The sequence below is a fragment of the Schistocerca serialis genome, chromosome 5 (assembly GCF_023864345.2).
Source record: "Schistocerca serialis cubense isolate TAMUIC-IGC-003099 chromosome 5, iqSchSeri2.2, whole genome shotgun sequence".
Lineage (NCBI taxonomy): Eukaryota > Metazoa > Arthropoda > Insecta > Orthoptera > Acrididae > Schistocerca > Schistocerca serialis.
Window position 1 is genome coordinate 404,687,323 of NC_064642.1, and position 22,776 is coordinate 404,710,098.

A 22,776-nucleotide genomic window follows, 5' to 3' on the forward strand; every position below is an offset into this window, starting at 1 on the left:
GTAAACTGTATTAAAACGTAGGGCCTCAGGTGAAGAAATACACTGAGCCACAAATAATGTTCATTGTACAATACATGTCACATCAGGTGATAGGACACACTGACTTTAATAGTGATCAGTAGTACAATATGATTCAAGAAGAGTGGGCATCATGTGATGGGACACACTGAGCCACCTTATTGTAAACGTAAAGATACCTCTTTAGTCAGGGGATAACTCACCCTGTTTCAGTTACCATAATGAAAATCTATATTATATTACAAACAGGAGTCTCAGGTGATGAAACACTCTGAGCCACAAATAATGTCCATTGTACAATAAATGTCGTGTCAGGTGATAGGACACACTGCCATTCAGTGTGAATTATGATATTCTATCAGTCAGAGAACACATGTTATGACAGGTGGTAGCTCACACTGACATACACTTAATGTCATGATATTCAATTAGTTACAGAACACATTTTACGTGAGAAGGTAGCTCACACTGACTTTCATTATATTCTCATAGACTCAGACTGGTTATTATGTCAGGTGACAGTTCAGTCTGAGTTTCACTTATATTTACGTAGACTCAGGCTACTCATTATGTCAGGTCGTAGTTCACTCTGACTCTTAATCACAATCATGAGATTCTTGCAGATGCATAACGTATGTCCTGTCAGGCGACAACTTAGTCTGATGCTCAGTTAAAAACATTTACAAAATACGTTTGTTATAGTGACAGAAACGTAATCTTATTTACATTGATATTATCATTGTGCAAGAAATTAACATTAAAAGTAATATACAATAACTGTATGCAGTGGACATTTGCTGCAAAATTGTTATATATCTTGAAGGTAACAATAACATCACATACTCTGTAGCAATAACAGTAATTGGTTTTATAGAATCTGTGTACAAAAAAATTCCTACTAAAGGTAGTATACCATAATACTAACACTATGCAGTGCACATTTGTTACAAAATAAAGGTTTGTATATCTTTAAGCTGATTAGAACCTCACATACTCAGAAACAATGCTGTATTGAAATCGTCATAAAGACTCTATTTACAAGTGATTCATAGTCATATATATAGTATTAATGATTACAATAACCTGCACAATCACGGTAGTCATTTTAGTGTTAACTCTTTACATTAAATATTGACAGGTAATGCCTTAACAAATTTTATACAACTTTCTTAAAAAAGAGTTTCGATAAAGTGTGAATAAGTATTTTAACTTCACAGTATAAATCTTATTTCTTTTCAGTACAATTATTAAAAAAATTATTAGATGGGCAACGGCCTAGCCGCAATGGATACACCGGTTCCTGTGAGATCGCCAAAGTTAAGCGCTGTCAGGCATGGTCGGCACTTGGATGGGTGACCATCCAAGCTGCCATTTTTCGGGGTGCACTTAGCCTCGTGATGCCAATTGAGGAGCTACTCGACCAAATAGTAGTGGCTTCAGTCAAGAATACCATCATAATAACTGGGAGAGTGGTGTGCTGACCCCACACCCCTCCTATGTGCATCCTCCCTGGGGATGACACGGCGGTCGGATGGTCCCGGTAGGCCACTCGTGGCCTGAAGACGGATTGCTTTAAATCAGGGGACAGTTACACAGATATCTTAGAAAAATAAGAAAAATATTTAGAACAGATAGAAGAGTAGACTGAAAACTCAGAAAGGAAGAATGACTTCTACAGAGCTCAAGGATATGGGGCACCAACGCGACATGGTGTGTCGGTTAAAGAATAACCAACCCTCTGCCCCATTAGTTTTTTGTGTAGACCACAAGGATAATATTTTATCAAGTTTTGAAATAATGTCAATAATGGAAATTATTTGTGAGAAAAAGAGGAAACAAGGTTACTTAAATAAACGATAGACACAGACAACAAAGAGGATACTAATTACTGTAGCTGAAAATAATGGTAGTTATGATACACCAAAAACATGGTTGTCATTGAGACAAAAACACAGTAATGTTATATTAATGTAGAATGGAAATACTATCACACTTAAGGAACAGGCATTAGGAATGGACAGAACGCTGAGCTGAGCCAAGGAGAGGTAGTGTCATGTCTCGGAAAATAATAGTGTGACAAATCGAAAGTGTGCATAAATAGAACAATATATGTATAGTAAGTAGCAACATAATTAGCCTCACAAAGCACAAAGGCAAAAACATTGTCTAAAAGATCCATAATCAGTCTAACATAAACAAAAAATAATAAGCATTCAGAAAAAGTACGGAAATAACTGTAATAAAATGTAACATGTCAACTTCAGATAATAAAGAAAAAATAGCAGGCCAACACAAAAAAATTTTAACTGAAAGCATAGAACATAACATTATCTTAATCCTGAAATAGGTAACACTACCTGAAAATAAAAGCAAACTCTAGCACAAGTCATAAACAATGAGATAGTAACAGATGTTTATATCTTTACTTGAAAAACATGTGAAAAGAGAAAAAGGCAACATAGAAGGTACACTGAGACATCATAAAAGGTAAGAATTATGATACTTGTGGTGCTGTAGGTATAAGAGAAAAAATGATTAAAAAATGCTTGTAGTATGTCATGAAGTAAGTACTGAGTGGATCCTCAACAATGAGTCCAAAAATAGTCCCAATTGGACTCTAGTAATCCCAAATCATCATACTATTTCTTTAATGGGATCTGTAAAATACTTGAAAGGTCAGTAATGTTGCGCTTATGCATTTCACTGAAATCCTGAAATTTATTGTCAGTTACTTCTTTAAATGTGTCGAGAGTTTGGGTTAATTTCTGAATGTTACCGGTAATGTATTCATCATGTTTAGCATTGTCTGCATGGTATTGAGCTAATTGTTCATCACGCTTTGCGTCACATTCGCTCAGTAGTCGAAGAAAACAATCTAATTTATCTTCAACTAGAGCTAGGGATGTCACCTCTGAATTTGGGTGTTGCAACTCATATTGCTGGGGAGGGTTGCTAAAAACTGTTTGAGAATTCTCAGATGAAACAATTTCTCTGTCTGTGGAAGAATATTGCAATAGAAATAGATTGTCGTAGTCAACCACATGGCTTTGTGAAGGTTGAATTAACATGAATGAGTCATGGGAAACTGTTTCCAACTGGCTTACTACGTTCTGAGAATCCGAAGGCAGATGAGGAACCGATGCGAAATTTTGTAACTCTGTGGCATCATTACTTGCTGCAGCATTGTTGTCAAATTCCTGGTGAGTTTGTGAAGTAGGAGGATAAGATGACAAAACTAGGTCATTGTACGGTTGTTGTTGCTTACGCGATTTTGAGGAACTGCGTAATTGTACTTTATCATCCTGTCAATTTGTTTTGGACATCTCGAGGGAGATAATATGGCGGACAAAAAATTCAAAATGGTCGTAATTCACAAGACGATATATTGTACACAAAAGGTAAAATAATTAGAATGAGCACATAAAATCAGTATAAGCAGAAGCAGAGCTGAAATAAATATTCACAAGCGTAGCAGCAAACGCAATATAATGCTACTAGCAATGCTGCACAAGCTGAAACAATGGTGGCAAAAGGAATGCTCGAAAACAAAGTCCACAGTTACGGAAAATATAGAGCGTCACCACCGAGGATTTCGCCAAGTGAAAGTATCATAGATAAAATTGTTCCAAAATAATTATTCAACAAACCTGCATATGACTGCATCTGCGAACTTGTTTCGTGCACTCCTCCATTTTGCCAGTAATAAAACATGTATTTGACTCAGCAATCAAGTTAAAGAGAATAATGCCATTTGTGCAGTGGCATTAAGATGATACTGAAAAATTAACTTTTGGTCTTGATGTTTACTTAACGAAATTATATCTTGACTTTAATAATGCCAGTTGTGAAATTGCATAAAATTAGTTATTTGAAATAACTTTGCTCTGATAACTTTAGTTATACCAAAATCGATTTCAAACCACGAATTGCACATATATATTGCATAGAGGCCTCATTTTCTTTACGTTATTTCTTTGGTGGGTAACTTTACTACTCATTTTCATATTCAGTATAAGCAAAGGATGTGGATTGTGATTTAGGCTGTTAGTTTTAAACACAATGTGGGTCTGAATATATATATATACAGTGCCAGAAATTTAAGTCATATACAAAAACTGCCATTTCCAACATTTTTGTAGCACGAATCACTCTTACAAAAAATTTTACAAAACGCTTGCTGTGTCAAACCTTGGACATACGAATCCTAACTCTGAACATTATCTAACAAAACCCATTTTGAAATCATTATATAGCTTCTCCCATTAACATGCTAAAGTTTGCTCAGAATGAAAAAAAAAAAAAAAAAAAAAAATGCGTAGCACGAATCCTACCTTAAAGCCGTCACCACACGTCTGCTTCCTCTGGGCACCTACCTGCGACTCCTGAGTTTTTTTTCTGCGCGCGCCCGGCTCTCTTAACCATCAAAGAGCCTCCTACTCAATGATATTATACTGATTCCACCTTGCAATTGGTAACTATCGACTTTATTTTCTGGATCTACCCTGATCAGACCTTTCAAGTGAGTACAACCAAGTCCCTGCTAGAAGTGAGTGCCACCAAGTCTCTACTAGAAGTGAATTCCACCAAATCTCTACTAGCAGTGAGTGCCACGAAGCCTCCACCAGAAGTGCCACTAAGTCTCCACTGCAAGCGAGTATGGGCAAGTCAAATGAGAGCCAAGTTTCTACTAGAAATGAGTTCCACTACTTTCCCACGAGAAATGAGTATCATCAGAAGTGAGTACCCCCAAGTGTCCGCTAGAAGTGACTACCACAGAGTCTCCTCTACTGCAAGAAGTAAGGTGTAATTGAAATGTTCTGTTAGGTAAAGACATCCTGAAAAGTGACAGCTGTGTGGTGTTGGTGAGCACTTAACAGAACCCTGAGAGCTCCGATTACTCCCTGTGATGCAGTATCATGTCAAATTAAAAAGCAGAATCGCACAATGGTAAACTATATCTGTATGAAACAGGGGTGGCCCAATCAAACATGAAGTGTGGGTACCACAGTTCACATGGAATATTGATAAAGGTTTCTATCAGGCTACTAAATGAAACTAAGGTTCGCTTTAACAATCTGATTTATTGCTATGTACATTAATGTGATTCTAGCCTCTGAATAAACAAGACACATAGTTATGAAAGGATGCAAGAGTGCAAAAACATATACGGAAACCTTGGCACATGCGGATGGATTTGAGATAAAATGATACAAAAACTGTATCCATGAAAGTCACCTGTGATCGCTGAATAAGTTTGGCAGCTTAAAGAAAAGACTCAGAGAAGGACGTACAAGTATCAGTTCTCTCATCTAAGTGCATATTCAGTGCAGATAGCTGACTGTATGGATTATTTCAGGAAACGAAACTTTGATAAGAAACAAACAGCTCCGTGGTCCCTTGTCACTACGAACGCAAATGTGGCCAGTATTTACAATTCTGATGATACTCAAGTGCACAGATGCTTAGTGTTGTGACAGAATTCTAAGTTCAGCCCCAGCACATTTGACCAGCTCTAAAGCGAACACACCTCCATCTGCAGTGCTTAAGTGTTCTCTGTCTGCAGTCCCAACTTTTATCCCTGTGGAAATCTGAGACGAAGTTTCTTTCTCCTCTTTTCGAGAAAATGTAGCTGGTTCTACCAACGCTGGAACTCATAGCCAATATCAGCATACTTTCCGACATGCGAGCAATGAAAAGTTTATAACAACTGCAACCATTTCCCTTCTGCCAACGAAACTGCCGTGGTTAATCAGTACTACTGAGTTCTCTCTTAGAGTGTGACAGAAGAGAGAAATTGTCTCAGACTACATGTGTGTTTTCGCGTTTCATGCAGTAAATATAGCTACACGTCCGCACTAGAGAGTTTTTGCCATCGCTGCAGAATTAATTGTCAGTAGCCAACCATAGGTCTCCTTATACAGTTTAAACGTCTACACCTTTGGTCTCCACTGGTCCCAAAGGCCGTGTCCCACGCTGAGTGCATGGTGTTTCCCTCTTCCCTTTACAGATGTTAGAAAAGGGCATTCTTTAACCTCCCAGCACACTGAAAGTTTTTAACGTGCTGGGAACTCTCGGTCTGCCATTTTCAAGCCGACCACCTGGGATTTGCTGAAAAACAGCACCCGGTTCCCAACACATCCTGACTGTCCGGGTTTACAACAGACACATTTTTATGGTCTGCATGCTCTGTTCCACTCGGAGCTCTTATTCGTTCTCAAAGCTGGATAGGCATCCAAGTTGCAGAAAAACACTACAAGGACCCTTCACCGTACAGAATTAAATTTTCTTCTTGTCTCGATCTCAAGCCTCTATTTTTCTCGTATAAATTTTAGTTGTAATTGTTTGTGTATGTTCCTAATTATCTCTGCTGATTTGCTGGAACAGTGTTTGGGACACACTCTGGAACAGCCACCATCGGCAGAAACATTAGATGTACACTCTAAGAAAAAAAAAGAAAAAAATGTGATGTGATGTACACAGGCAGACAAAGAAATCATTCCAATTCAGAAAAAAATGGATGACTTATTCAAGAGAAAGAGCTTCAAAAAATTAGGAAGTCGATAACATGTTGGTCCACATCTGGCCCTTATGCAAGCATTATACGACCTGACATTGATTGCTAGGGTTGTTGGATGTCTTCCTGAGGGATAGCATGCCAAATTCTATCCAATTGGCGCGTCAGATCGTCATAGCCTCCAGGTGGTTGGAGGGTTCTGTCCATAATGCTCCAAACGTTCTCAACTGGGGACGGGACAGATCCGGCGACCTTGCTGAACAAGGTAGAGTTTGGCAAGCCCAAAGACAAGCAGTAGAAGCTATCGCCGTGTGAGCAGCTACTATCTTGCTAAAATGTGAGTCCAGATTGGCTTGTTATGAAGGGCAACAAAACGAGGCATAGAATATAGTCGACGCGGTGCTGCAAGGGTGCTGCGGAGTACAACCAAAAGGGTCTTGCTATGAAAAGAAACGTCACCCCAAAGCATCACTCCTGGTTGTCAGGATGTATGGCGTGCGACAGTCAGATTGGTATCCCACCGCTGTCTGGGGCGTCTCCAGACAGGTATTCACTGGTCATTAGGGCTCAGTTCGAAGCGGGATTCAACACTGAAGACAATTCTGTTCTAGTGCCTGACACCACTGCAGACAGGCTTGCTGGTGGACAAATGTCAATGCAATCGCAGCAAGAGAGGGGAAGAAAACCAATGTGCACTCCGTGTGCATACCGGGGGGAGTCATTCCAGATGTGGAAAGGGTCCTTCCGGATGCCATGAAGGGTACAGGGTGCACCCATCTGCAGGTGGTCGCTCATGTCGGCACCAATGATGTGTGTCGCTATGGATCGGAGGAAATCCTCTCTGGCTTCCGGCGGCTATCTGATTTGGTGAAGACTGCCAGTCTCGCTAGCGGGATGAAAGCAGAGCTCAACATCTGCAGCATCGTCGACAGGACTGACTGCGGACCTTTGGTACAGAGCCGAGTGGAGGGTCTGAATCAGAGGCTGAGACGATTCTGCGACCGTGTGGGCTGCAGATTCCTCGACTTGCGCCATAGGGTGGTGGGGTTTCGGGTTGGATAGGTCAGGAGTCCACTACACGCAGCAAGCGGCTACACGGGTAGCAGAGGTTGTGTGGCGTGGACTGGGCGGTTTATTAGGTTAGATGGCCTCGGGCAAGTACAGAAAGGGCAACAGCCTCAAAGGGTGCGGGGCAAAGTCAGGACATGCGGGGACCAAGCAGCAATCGGTATTGTAATTGTAAACTGTCGAAGCTGCGTTGGTAAAGTACCGGAACCTCAAGCGCTGATAGAAAGCACCGAAGCTGAAATCGTTATAGGTACAGAAAGCTGGCTGAAGCCAGAGATAAATTCTGCCGAAATTTTTACAAAGGTACAGACGGTGTTTAGATAGGATAGATTGCATGCAACCGGGGGTGGCGTGTTTGTCGCTGTTAGTAGTAGTTTATCCTGTAGTGAAGTAGAAGTGGATAGTTCCTGTGAATTATTATGGGTGGAGGTTACATTCAACAACAGGGCTAGGTTAATAATTGGCTCCTTTTACCGACCTCCCGACTCAGCAGCATTAGTGGCAGAACAACTGAGAGAAAATTTGGAATACATTTCACATAAATTTTCTCAGCATGTTATAGTCTTAGGTGGAGATTTCAATTTACCAGATATAGACTGGGACACTCAGATGTTTAGGACGGGTGGTAGGGACAGAGCATCGAGTGACATTATACTGAGTGCACTATCCGAAAATTACCTCGAGAAATTAAACAGAGAACCGACTCGTGGAGATAACATCTTGGACCTACTGATAACAAACAGACCCGAACTTTTCGACTCTGTAAGTGCAGAACAGGGAATCAGTGATCATAAGGCCGTTGCAGCATCCCTGAATATGGAAGTTAATAGGAATATAAAAAAAGGGAGGAAGGTTTATCTGTTTAGCGAGAGTAATAGAAGGCAGATTTCAGACTACCTAACAGATCAAAACGAAAATTTATGTTCCGACACTGACAATGTTGAGTGTTTATAGAAAAAGTTTAAGGCAATCGTAAAATGCGTTTGAGACAGGTACGTGCCGAGTAAAACTGTGAGGGACGGGAAAAACCCACCGTGGTTCAATAACAAAGTTAGGAAACTACTGCGAAAGCAAAGAGAGCTTCACTCCAAAGTTTTATCGCAGCCAAAACCGCTTAGACAAACAGAAACTAAACAACGTCAAAGTTAGCGTAAGGAGGGCTATGGGTGAAGCGTTCAGTGAATTCGAAAGTAAAATTCTATGTACCGACTTGACAGAAAATCCTAGGAAGTTCTGGTCTTACGTTAAATCAGTAAGTGGCTCGAAACAGCATATCCAGACACTCCGGGATGATGATGGCATTGAAACAGAGGATGACACGCGTAAAACTGAAATACTAAACACCTTTTTCCAAAGCTGTTTCACAGAGGAAGACCGCACTGCAGTTCCTTCTCTAAATCCTCGCACAAACCAAAAGTTGGCTGACATCGAAATAAGTGTCGAAGGAATAGAAAAGCAACTGGAATCACTCAACAGAGGAAAGTCCACTGGACCTGACGGGATACCAATTCGATTCTACACAGAGTACGCGAAAGAACTTGGCCCCCTTCTAACAGCCGTGTACCGCAAGTCTCTAAAGGAACAGAAGGTTCCAAATGATTGGAAAAGAGCACAGGTAGTCCCAGTCTTCAAGAAGGTTCGTCGAGCAGATGCGCAAAACTATAGACCTATATCTCTGACGTCGATCTGTTGTAGAATTTTAGAACATGTTTAATGCTCGCGTATCATGTCGTTTTTGGTAACCCAGAATCTACTCTGTAGGAGTCAACATGGATTCCGGAAACAGCGATCGTGTGAGACCCAACTCGTTTTATTTGTTCATGAGACCCAGAAAATATTAGATACAGGCTCCCAGGTAGATGCTATTTTCCTTGACTTCCGGAAGGCGTTCGATACAGTTCCGCACTGTCGCCTGATAAACAAAGTAAGAGCCAACGGAATATCAGACCAGCTGTGTGGCTGGATTGAAGAGTTTTTAGCAAACAGAACACAGCATGTTGTTATCAATGGACAGACGTCTACAGACGTTAAGGTAACCTCTGGCGTGCCACAGGGGAGTGTTATGGGACCATTGCTTTTCACAATACATGTAAATGACCTAGTAGATAGTGTCGGAAGTTCCATGTGGCTTTTTGCGGATGATGCTGTAGCATACAGAGAAGTTGCAGCATTAGAAAATTGCAGCGAAATGCAGGAAGATCTGCAGCGGATAGGCACTTGGTGCTCGGAGTGGCAACTGACCTTCCACATAGACAAATGTAATGTATTGCGAATACATAGAAAGAAGGATCCTTTATTTTATGATTATATGATAGCGGAACAAACACTGGTAGCAGTTACTTCTGTAAAATATCTGGGAGTATGCGTGCGGAACGGTGGTGGTGGCTCTGAGCACTATGGGACTCAACTGCTGTGGTCATCAGTCCCATTGAACTTAGAACTACTTAAACCTAACTAACCTAAGGACATCACACACATCCATGCCCGAGGCAGGATTCGAACCTGCGACCGTAGCAGTCGCGCGGATCCAGACTGCGCGCCTAGAACCGCGAGACCACCGCGGCCGGCCGTGCGGAACGATTTGAAGTGGAATGATCATATAAAATTAATTGTTGGTAAGGCGGGTACCAGGTTGAGATTCATTGGGAGAGTCCTTAGAAAATGTAGTCCATCAACAAAGGAGGTGCCTTACAAAACAGTCGTTCGACCTATACTTGAGTATTGCTCATCAGTGTGGGATCTGTACCAGGTCGGGTTGACGGAGGAGATAGAGAAGATCCAAAGAAGAGCGGCGCGTTTCGTCACAGGGTTATTTGGTAAGCGTGATAGCGTTACGGAAATGTTTAGCAAACTCAAGTGGCAGACTCTGCAAGAGAGGCGCTCTGCATCGCGGTGGAGGTTGCTGTCCAGGTTTCGAGAGGGTGCGTTTCTGAATGGGGTATCGAATATATTGCTTCCCCCTACTTATACCTCCCGAGGAGATCACGAATGTAAAATAAGAGAGATTCGAGCGCGCACGGAGGCTTTCAGACAGTCGTTCTTCCCGCGAACCATACGCGACTGGAACAGAAAAGGGAGGTAATGACAGTGGCACGTAAAGTGCCCTCCGCCACACACCGTTGGTTGGCTTGCGATGTATAAATGTAGATGTAGAATGTAGATGTAGATGTAGTCGGTGCATGGTGCGCTGTGAGCTCAGTCCCCTTTCTGTGAACCGCCTATTGATCGTTCTTGTGGTCACTGAAGCTTCAGTTGCACGTCGGATCAATGGTGATGAATCCAGAGCTCTGATGTGTCTTTCTGATGGTAGTTCAGTCCCCACTTTCTGTCATTTGTCTTAGTCAACCGCTTCCTTCTTGATGTTGTGTTCGGCCATGGTTTACCCGTTCCTGCCAACATTGTCGAATAGTTGCATCGCTCCTATTCAAGCGAGCGATTTGTCGGTTGCTCCACCTGACGTCTTTGAGCCCAATTACGCGTCCCCTCTCAAATGTGGACAACCGCGTATATTGTTCATGCGTTTGTCTCTTAGGCTTAGCTACTGTCAAAATGAGTGGACAGAATGGAATTTGTAAAGACTTTATGCCCTGATATCAGCCAGTCCCCTGTTTGCTATTCTTGCCAGCTGCGTGGTGAAACTGCGCTATAGCATGACGCATTCATCCATCAGCCATGAAAGTTTACAATTTTGCATTTTCCATCGATATAAGTATAAATATAAATCTGTGACGATTTCCATAACACCTTTGTGCTGAGTCGTTTTTCTTGTCTTAGAGTATATTTACTACTTGCAGAAACCAAAGCTCACCAATGTTCCCGATAGCCAGTTTCCGAGAATCTGTGGTGTCTGTTACCGTTTGCTCATGGTACCTGCCTTCCCCATCCCAGAATCCAAGTACCTAGTATCCTTAATGTACTTTTAAGAACTGTACAGAAGAGGCATATTATTATCTGTAGCACAGTACATTTGCAATTGTGCAAGTATACACTACTGGCTATTAAAATTGCTACATCAAGAAGAAATGCAGATGATAAACGGGTATTCATTGGACAAATATATTATACTAGAACTGACATGTGATTTCATTTTCACGCAATTTGGGTGCACAGATCCTGAGAAATCAGTACGCAGAACAACCATCTCTGGCCGTAATAACGGCCTTGATACGCCTGGGCATTAAGTCAAACAGAGCTTGGATGGCGTGTAGAGGTACAGCTGCCCATGCAGCTGCAACACGATACCACAGTTCATCAAGAGTAGTGACTGGCGTATTGTGACGGGCCAGTTGCTCGGCCACCGTTGATCAGATGGTTTCAATTGGAGAGAGATCTGGAGAATTTGCTGGCCAGGGCAGTAGTTGGAAATTTTCTGTATCCAGAAAGGCCCGTATAGGACCTGCAACATGCGGTCGTGCATTATCCTGCTGAAATGTAGTGTTTCGCAGGGATCGAATGAAGGGTAGAGCCACGGGTCGTAACACATCTGAAATGTAACGTCCACTGTTCAAAGTGACGTCAATGCGAACGAGAGGTGACCGAGACGCGTAACCAATGGCACCGCATACCATCACGCTGGGCGATACGCCAGTATGGCGATGACGAATACACGCTTCCAATGTGCGTTCACCGCGATGTCGCCAAACACGGATGCGACCATCATGATGCTGTAAACAGAACCTGGATTCATCTGAAAAAATATGACGATTTGCCATTCGTGCACCCAGGTTCGTCGTTGAGTACACCATCGCAGGCGCTCCTGTCTGTGATGCAGCGTCAAGGTTCAAAAATGGTTCAAATGGCTCTGAGCACTATGGGACTCAACTGCTTAGGTCATAAGTCCCCTAGAACTTAGAACTGCTTAAACCTAACTAACCTAAGGACAACACACACATCCATGCCCGAGGCAGGATTCGAACCTGCGACCGTAGCGGTCGCGCGGATCCAGACTGCAGCGCCAGAACCGCTCGGCCACCAGCGGCCGGCTGCAGCGTCAAGGGTAACCGCAACCATGGTCTGCGAGGTGATAGTCCATGCTGCTACAAACGTCGTCGAACTGTTCGTGCAGATGGTTGTTGTCTTGCAAACGTCCCCATGTGTTGACTCAGGGATCGAGACGTGGCTGCACGATCCGTTACAGCCATGCGGATAAGATGCCTGTCATCTCGACTGCTAGTGATACGAGGCCGTTGGGATCCAGACCGGCGTTCCGTATTACTCTCCTGAACCCACCGATTCCATATTCTGCTAACAGTCGTTGGATCTCGACCAACGCGAGCAGCAAAGTCGCGATACGATAAACCGCAATCGCGATAGGCTACAAGCCGTCCTTTATCAAAGTCTGAAATGTGATGGTACGCATTTTCCTCCTGACACGAGGCATCACAACAACGTTTCACCAGGCAACGCCGGTCAACTGCTGTTTGTGTATGAGAAATCGGTTGGAAACTTTCCTCATGTCTGCACGTTGTAGATGTCGCCACCGGCGCCAGCCTTGTGTGAATGCTCTGAAAAGCTAATCATTTGCATATCACAGCATCTTCTTCCTGTCGGTTAAATTTGGCGTCTGTAGCACGTCATCTTCGTGGTGTAGCAATTTTAATGGCCAGTAGTGTAATTTTGTGCCTGCAAGCGGAGTCGTCATACGAGTTTTTATTTTTGATGATAATTTTATGACATTTAAATGAGACTGCGTTCTGTGACATAAATTTCGTTGTCATTGGTGTAGGATGTTTCAGTGCCGCAATTTTCACGAGCAACTTTATTTAGAATCACGTGTGTAATCGCTTAAGAGAGAGACAACATTCGAGGATGGAGAGTGAGGCTTTAAGTGATATGGTTGTCTGTATGTGTGTGTGGCAGGAGCTGTGCAGCGAGCTGGCACTAGTGGACGTGATGGCGGAGAAGCTACAGGGGGAGACCATGGACCTGCAGCACGGCGCGCCCTTCCTGCGACATGCCAAAGTCGTCTGTGGCACAGGTAACTGCAAGAAGATCCTTTACAACACTGTAGCTTGCTCATTTCTTTTGATTTCGATCTTCCCTACCAACAGATTAGAAGGACCTCACCTGATGATCTGCTGCTCTCTGGACCATGACGCCATCAGATTTTTCTTCATGTACTGCAGGGATTTCGGTTGCTGATTGAAATTAATTGGTTAAGGATGAGAACAGGGGGAGACTACAGGCAAATAACAGGCAGATAAAAGCAAAGGAAATATATTTATGATAAACACATTGGAATGAGAGGTACTCTTAATATAGATAGATGATAATTAACCAATCCTCACTTTTGGACAACGCAGGCTATCCACAGGATTGCTGTGGGCCTTTGGACATGCATGCATGACTGAAGGAACATTGCACCATACTTCTTCACAACACAGGCAGTGCAATTTCATATTTATTGCCCAATACCGGGCCTGCGGCTTCCAAATAAAATATCTCCCCTGTATGTGAATAAAATTAATGGGATGCATGACACATGTACAATGACATATGGAAGTTTGGGTCTGGCTATGTGCTGTACTCACGTAGCCAAAGCGATTAAGACAACTGATCACGTATAGCGGGAAATCGAGGTCCCAATCTTGCACAAATTTTCCATTCCATCATTCCATTATTCAGCTGGAGTTGGATGATACTCGGAAATGCGAATACATTTAACGTCTTTCATAGCAGCTGTAGTCAGTGCCTCGCCTTTTCCTTAGGATGTGCATGCATGTTTGAACAAACATTGCATCATATTTTATCACAGAACAAGTGCCAGAAGCTTAGAGTGCTGTTACCACGACCCCTGGGTCATCAGGTGTTGCATAGGTATGCAGATTAGACAGTTCGTATAAAAGGATAGATTGCCCTCAAGGAGGTAAGGGGCTACTTGAAAAATCATCTGCCACGCACAATGAAAAACGTTATTTGATAACTTCCAGAGCCGGGCGGAGTGGCCGAGCGGTTCTAGGCGCTACAGTCTGGAGCCGCGCTACCGCTACGCTCGCAGGTTCGAATCCTGCCTCGGGCATGGATGTGTGTGATGTCCTTAGGTTAGTTAGGTTTAAGTAGTTCTAAGTTCTAGGGGACTGATGACCTCAGAAGTTAAGTCCCATAGTGCTCAGAGCCATTTGAACCATTTAACTTCCAGAACTCGTTGGGGTGTGGGCATTTCAGATGAATAATTTACTTAGGGGTTGCTGAATGGTAGAGGCTGGTCTGGTAAAATAATATTTATTCAAACAGTGTGTGAAAATTACTCCAGGGCACATAAACGTCGAGGTTATAAGACAATTTGAGAATGAATTTAGATAATTAAAATAGAACAAAGATAAGAAAAGAATGGTTATTTGGGTCGCCACTGGCATGATGCTTGACAGTTACCATTGACATGGTGCCCAGACACGTAAGACATGAATTATGCTTTCAACTTTTTTGTGCTAAACTTTAAAATTACACAGAAAAATATACCAATTCGAATAGAGTACACAAATAAATCAAGGAATAAAGGAAGAATCAGGAAGAAACATCCTTAGGCGGATGAGCTCCATTGAGTTAACTCGATAACGAAACAAACATGAGTGGTGAAAAAAAATTCCTTTGAAGCAAGAATAGATTGCAGAAAAACTTGTATATCAGTGCATGAACAAAACTAAGAAATAGAAACAGGGAATTAACTCATCTTCCCCCAATATACCGCGATTTTAGAAGTTGGGAGCGCACGCTGCAATTGCGGCCTTACCATGACTGCTGCAGAGGAGTCTGCGGCCATGTCACCCTGCGCCGAACTGCCGGCCGCTGTTAGCTGTTGCGGGAATCTTGTTATCCTCCTGATTACTCGTCCCAGATGCGCTTAAGTTCAACGTGAAGACTTAGCAAAACAAAAAATAAAAAATAAAACTAGCGCGGAATCCAGAGTAACATCACCAAGTAGGAGTTTGACTCAGAATATCCATACGAATACGAATGCCTTCAGACCTCGGAAAGGCACTGCGAACAATCTTTTCTAGTTAGTCCCAGAAAGGTCCTAAGCGCTCTTCCAATCAGGCATATGGAAGCCCCTTCCTAGCTCCCATCATAAAGTTAAAATGTATCTGCCAATGTATCTGGAAACTTGTTGCATCTTTCAAACATGGTACACGATTGCACAACTGTTTACATGTGCTGGAGATATTCTCATAATATGTACCTTACTTCTTTCGAAGGAAGGCAGTCTGCAGTCAGAAGACTGGTTTGAAGCAGCTCTCCTCGCTAGTTGATCCAGTGCATGCCTCTCGATGTCTGTATAACTACTTACATACCGCCACCCCACGTCCCCTTCCCCAAATACATACTCTTCCTTCCATCATCAAACTGACGATTCCTTGGTACCTCACTACGTATCCTATCAACTATCACTTCTTTTAGTCAAGCTGTGCCACAAATTTATCTCCCAAATTCGATCCAGTACTTCCTCAATTCTTACTCGATCTACGTGTCTAATTTTCAGCACTCTTCTGTGCATCCCATTTCAAAAGCTTCTGTTCTCTTCTACTCTGAACTGATTGGCGTCCAAGTTCAGTTCCTGTAGAAGTCTACGCTCCAGACAAATATCTTCGGAAAAGACTTACTGACACTTAAATTTATGTTCCATTATAACATATTTCTCTTTTTCAGGAACTCTTCTCTGGTAGTTGGCCAGTAATAACTTTACATCCTCTATACTTCTGCCATCGTAAAACTCGTCTACTACTTTTTCCGTCCCATTTTCTTCTAATCTAATTCTCTCAACACCACCTGATTTAACTCGACTGTATTCAATTACCATTGTTTAACTTTTGTTGTGTTTAGACACCGTCCATTCCATCCAACGGCTCTCCAAAGTAATTTTCTGTCTCAGACAGAATTATATCATCATTCGCTACGGTCGCAGGTTCGAATCCTGCCTCGGGCATGGATGTGTGTGATGTCCTTAGGTTGGTTAGGTTTAAGTAGTTCTAAGTTCTAGGGGACTGATAACCTCAGTAGTTAAGTCCCATAGTGCTCAGAGCCATTTTTATATCATCATTGTCAAACCTCAATGTTTTTATTCCTTCTCCTGGAACTTTAATTCCATTTCCACTTTTCTTCTTGGTTTCCTTTACTGCTTCCTTAAGACTGAATAGCATCGGGGTTAGGTATAATGCTATTTCATAAGGTCCCAATTGCTACTTTCATTTCACGTCCTTTGTATTTTATAACTATAGTCTGATTTCTGTACAAATTGTGTAATACTTTTCACTCTCTGCCTTTTAACAAAGACGGGATATAATGACGAGGTTTCAAGTGAGCACCGTTACATGTCAGCTTGTGGAGCGGAAGAGGGAGGGGTGGCGCTTGCCACTGTTTTAGCCTGGAGGCACCACTCTGTCCGTTCTTAGTTCTTGAATCCCAATTAAAAGATCAAATATCTTTCTGTGTCCGCAGTATTAGCCTTTTTGCATAATGATTTTGATTTGCCCTAATGAGAGCTATACTGAGGTCACCAAAGTCATGGGATACCTCCTAAAATTCTAATATCGTGTCGGACCTCTTTTTGTCGGCGTAGTGCAGCAGTTTGACGTGTCATGGACTCGACTAGTCGTCGGAAGTCCCGTGCAGAAATATTAAGTCGTGCAGCCTCTACAGCCATCCTTAATTGTGAAGGTGTTCCCACTGCAGTATTTTGTGCACGAACTGACCTCTCGATTATGTCCCGTAAATTTTCGGCAGGATTTATGTCGGGCGATCTGGTCTGCCAAAACATTCTCTCAAACTGTCAATAATGTTCTTTAAACCAGTCGTGACAGTTGTGACATGGTGACATTCATAAAAATTGTCACTGTTTAGGTACATGAAGCCGGCTGTTGTGGCCGAGCGGTTCTAGGCACTTCAGTCTCGGACGGCGCGACCGATACGATCGCAGGTTTGTATCCTGCCTCGGGCATGGATATGTGTGATGTCCTTAGGTTAGTTAAGTTTAAGTAGATATAAGTTCTAGGGGACTGATGACCTCAGATGTTAAGTCCCATAGTGCTCAGAGCCATTTGAACCATTTGGGTACATGAAGACTATGAAAGAATGCAAATGTCTTTCCAGTGGCCGAACGTAATCAGGACCCAGTCCATTCGATGTAAGCACAGCCCACACCATGAGGGAGCCATCACCAGCTTGTATAGTGCAATGTTGACACCTCAAGTCTATGATTTCGTGGTGTCTGCGCCATGCTCGAACCCTACCATCAGCTCTTATCAACTGAAATCGGGACTCATTTGACCAAGTCACGGGTTTCCAGTCGTCTTGGGACCAACCGATATGGTCACGAGCTCAGGAGTGGTGCTGCAGGCGATATGCTGTTAGCAAAGGCACTCGCGTCTGCCATCGGGTGCCATAGCCCATGAAAACCAAATGTCTCCGCACTGTCGTAACGGATACGTTCGTCGTACAACTCATATTGGTTTCTGCAATTATTTCACGCAGTGTTGCTTGTCTGTTAGGCCGCCGCTCTACGCAAACAGCGCTGCTCTCGGCCGTTACGTGAAGACTATCAGCCACTGCGTTTTCCGTGGTGAGAGATAATGTCAGAAATTTGGTTTCCTCGGCACGTTTTTGACACTGTGGATCTCGGAAAATTGAATACCCTAACCATGACTGAACTGGAATGTCCCATGCGTCTCACTCCAACTATCATTCCGCGTTCAAAGTCTGTTAATTCCTGTCGTGCGGCCATAATCACATTTAATTACTTTTTGGTAAAACGATCAAAATCGGTTACGGATGTTTGACAAGTTGTTCTAAATGTCGACAATAGATGACACCCGTCGTTACTGTGAGAAAGAGGTCAACAAAAGGGTTTGTCTGTACGACGAAAACTGCCGTCGCTCTCACAACAAAACCAATCCAAAATGTGCACCGTGTACAATGGCTCATACCAATAACAAAAGCAGCCATCACTTTCCAGAGTGTGTCAATCAAATCGTTAGACTCATCTAGTGTGCAAGATTCCGACAAGAAACAAACTCATGGGATGCGGCCTCCCAAACGTTATTGGAGGAGAAAATTTTGTCTAATATCGAGACTAGTCCACGCAAGGTGTACAGGAGAACATGTCTGAAATGTGGAAAGTGGAAGAGAGGTATTGGCTGTGAGGGCGGCTCGTAAGTTGTACCTTCATGGCTTAGCCGGTAAAGCATTTGGCCGCGCAAACCAAAGATTCCAGGCTAGAGTCCAGTGCGGCACACAGTTTTAGTCTGCCAGGAACACTGGTATCTGTGAACACTCAGCTGCAGAGTGAAAATTCATTCTGGAAATAATCCCCTAAGCTGTGGCTAAGCCATAGTCCTTTCTGGCACGAGTACTATAGTGGAACCGACGTAAGAAGATCCGTGACAGGTAGAAGCACTGTTGCCAGATTACAGCTGTGTACCCCTTACGGCTACAGTCGAAAACAATAGTAATCGATATAGCTGCTACCACATTGAGGCACTGCCATAGAGACGTTTACAAAATCGCATAGACGTTTACAAAATCGCGTTACGTAATTGGTTGAAGAAGTCGCGCGAAGCTGCGGAGCCCAGCTCACTGCAACTGTCAGGGATCTTCCTTAAGCCGAATCGAACTTGCAGTCATGGTATGTGGTGGAAGTAGAGCTGTGAGGGCAGGTAGTGAGTCGTTCTTGGATAGCTCAGCAAGTAGATCATCTGTCTGCAGAAGGCAAACTTTTCGGATTCGCCGAACAAATTTAATCGGTAGGAATTTTCATACCTGCACAACTACGTTGCACGGTCAAAATCTATTCTAGATTCCTGGAGTAGACCAAGTCAGCTACATATCTGCCTGGGTATTCGTCCAAAAAGGCAAGAACAGTTGGGATATGGTGTGATGATCCTCGTCTTGTATAGGCGACTACCCGTTGGTGAGCCCTCCAGCACTTGCAGTGTGTGGACTTATTGTCCCGTAACTACTATGTACCGTTCAATAACATCTGTTCCTCGCACTGCAAAAGGGCGTATGACACCTCTGCCAGATACTGCATCACGAATAATCAATTTGGGAAATGTATTGTTGACTGTTCTCACAATGGTGAGGCTTTGGAATCCTAAAATGGTCGTCTCTGTCCTCCACCACACCACCCACGTGAAAATGGACCTCATCTACGAACTCTATCAACCATCTTCAGATACACCAGCATTATGATGCGCATATCGTAGGCGAACACTTCTCTTCATTGCAAAGCGCGTAGAGGTATATTTTGGTAAAATGGGTCTTCTTCTTCTTTTTACAAAGTGTGACACGGTACAATTCGCTGAGATGGGTCTTGTATGGAAACATGTGTCAGGTGTTCAGCAGAACGATGTACCGGGTGATCAAAAAGTCAGTATAAATTTGAAACTGAATAAATCACGGAATAATGTAGATAGAGAGGTACAAATTGATCCACATGCTTGGAATCACATGGGGTTTTATTAGAACCAAAAAAATACAAACGCTCAAAAAATGGCCGATAGATGGCGCTTCATCTGATCAGAATAGCAATAATTAGCATAACAAAGTAAGACAAAGCAAAGATGATGTTCTTCACAGGAAATGCTCAATATGTCTACCATCATTCCTCAACAATAGCTGTAGTTGAGGAATAATGCTGTGAACAGCACTGTAAAGCATGTCCGGAGTTATGGTGAGGCATTGGCGTCGGATGTTGTCTTTCAGCATCCCTAGAGACGTCGGTCGATCACGATACATTTGCGACTTCAGGTAACCCCAGAGCCAATAATCGCACGGACTGAGGTCTGGGGACCTGGGAGGCCAAGCATGACGAAAGTGGCTGCTGAGCACACGATCATTACCAAACAACGCGCGCAAGAGATCTTTCACGCGTCTAGCAATACTTTTTTTTTGTTCTAATAAAACCCCATGTCATTCCAAGCATGTGTGTCAATTTTTACCTCTCTATCTACATTATTTCGTGGTTTATTAAGTTTTCAAATTTATACTGACTTTTTGATCACCCGGTATATACTGGATTGGTGTTAACTGAGACTCAATTGCAGCTTGCCAAGCGGGTTTCCTCAGGACACCTTATTCAAGATGAGAAGATTACAAGATGCCGCATTACATGTCGACGATGTTTGGAACTAATTGTGAAACTACTCTGTTTCTTCTTACGATATTCTCAAGGAAAATAGAACTTGCTGCAAGTATTTTTCGGTGACTGTTTCCGTATTTCGAATGTAATGAAAATACTTTCTTGAGTCACACAGTACATATGTAGATGTTTTTATACAGGGTGCACAAGAACAGTCTGAAAAGCTTGTAAAGGTGTTGTAGGGCAGGTTGTCCTGAGAAATAATCTCGCAGAAAAAAAATTGATACGTTGCGCCATTTCCGAGTTAATTAACATCGAAGTTAGCCAATCCGGCCCTTGCACTCGCAAGTTCAAGCGCCCGTCGGAAACGTTGTCACCAAACTTGTAATTCGTTTGGTTTTTTTTTTTAAACCGAACAAGAGAACGATATAAAAACTGGAATTGGGATGGTAAAATGGAAATGAGCGTTTGGCGTCATTGGCTGGGAGGCCCCTTACGGGGCAGGTCCGGCCGCCTTAGTGCAAGTTTTATTACATTCGACGCCACATAGGGCGACCTGCGCGCCGGATGAGGATGAAGTGATGATGAAGACAACAGAACATCCAGTCCCTGAGCGGAGAAAATCCCCGACCTAGCCGGGGATCGTACCTGGGCCGGTAGGACGGCAATCCGTCACGCTGCCCAGTTTTTTTTTTTTGTTTTGTTTGGTCGTTGCGGACGTCACATGACATCCGTTGAAGTTCGTTGTTGATCCTTTCACTCAGTTTTTTATTACAGAGGCCAACCAGCTCTCTGACCGAACACGCTGAGCCACCGTGCCGGCTGACCACTCAGCTATCGGGACAGACAGTTGGGACGGTAGTAAGGATCGAACTCGAGCCAAAGGCTGAGCAGTCTCGTGCCCTATCATCTACACTATGAGAACAACTGACACTAACTTTGTCTGGAAGGCCGTTTGAATTTGCGCGCGCAACGGGCTGACTGGCAAACTTTAACTCGGGAACGTCATTACCGTACCATATTTTTTCTTAATAAATATTTCTCGGTGCCAACTACACTGCAACACCCTCACAACCTTTTCATACTGTTGCTGACCACCCTATAAATTCACCAGTGAATATAAATTTGTACTACTCTGATGAATGTTGCCTTAGTTTCCATCTTGCATACGATAATGTGTTCACTAAACTGTCGAAAGTAACTTACGTGCATCCCTATTTTCCTTGTCGTTATTAGCTCTACTCCTGAATTACCCCTGTTCGATTTTGTATTTCTGGACAGAAGTTTTGTTCTTTAATTTCCGCTATATCTGAGTTCAACCTACGCATTTCCCTTTAAAATTCTCTACTCTAACTACCCGATTATGGGATATAATATTTCACGCTCCAGCCCGTAGAATGCTAGTTTTGTTTTCCTGATTACGACATTCTCCTGAGTAGACCCCACCCGGAGATACGAATGGAGGATTATTTTAGCTCCAGAATATTTTATCCAAGATTCCATCATTTAACCATACAGTAGAACCGCATTCCCCCGGGAAAAAAATATGTTTGTAGTTTCCCCTAGCCTGCATCCGGTTGCAGTACCAGCACAGCTAGGCAGTCTTGGCTAACGTTACAAAGCCCCTGCTAACTATTGAAAAGCCTGCTTGCTTCTCTTCAGGAACCAACTCCACAGATACCCTTCTGTCGTGGTTATACCTAGAATACAGTGCATGTGTCGCTGAGGCAAGCAAAGATTCCACCTCGGCAAGGTTCCTAGCAAGATGAACTGCGATGTCCGGAGAAGTGCCTACCTGCGCAGCAAATTGTATCCCTCGTATTGCAGCCGTAACAGCAACAAGCACGCCGAAGGCTAACCACTGTTTTTCGAATGAGACTAGTGAAAATATATTTTTATTGCTAATCATTCCTGAGAGGTGATCATTTGCCACAGAAATCAGGTAACACGTGAAATTACATACTACCTTTAGATATGTTACAAATGCTTATACAATAATAGTTTTGCGAATAGAACTGTAACAGACTGCTGAAGCCAGTTACACAGTGCGGGCATATGTTACGAGTACATCCTTATGCTGACTGCATTGCAGTATCATGTACAGGGT

General features: G+C 43.0%; 1 protein-coding gene across 1 annotated transcript in view; it reads left to right on the forward strand.

Annotated features, from left to right (window-relative positions):
* LOC126481968 (L-lactate dehydrogenase-like) overlaps window positions 1-22,776 on the forward strand; it is a 282,518-nt gene that overhangs the window by 40,179 nt on the left and 219,563 nt on the right. Inside the window, exon 2 of the mRNA XM_050105932.1 lies at window positions 13,460-13,577. Coding sequence (XP_049961889.1) covers window positions 13,460-13,577 — 118 coding nt within the window. The remainder of the gene's footprint in view (window positions 1-13,459; window positions 13,578-22,776) is intronic.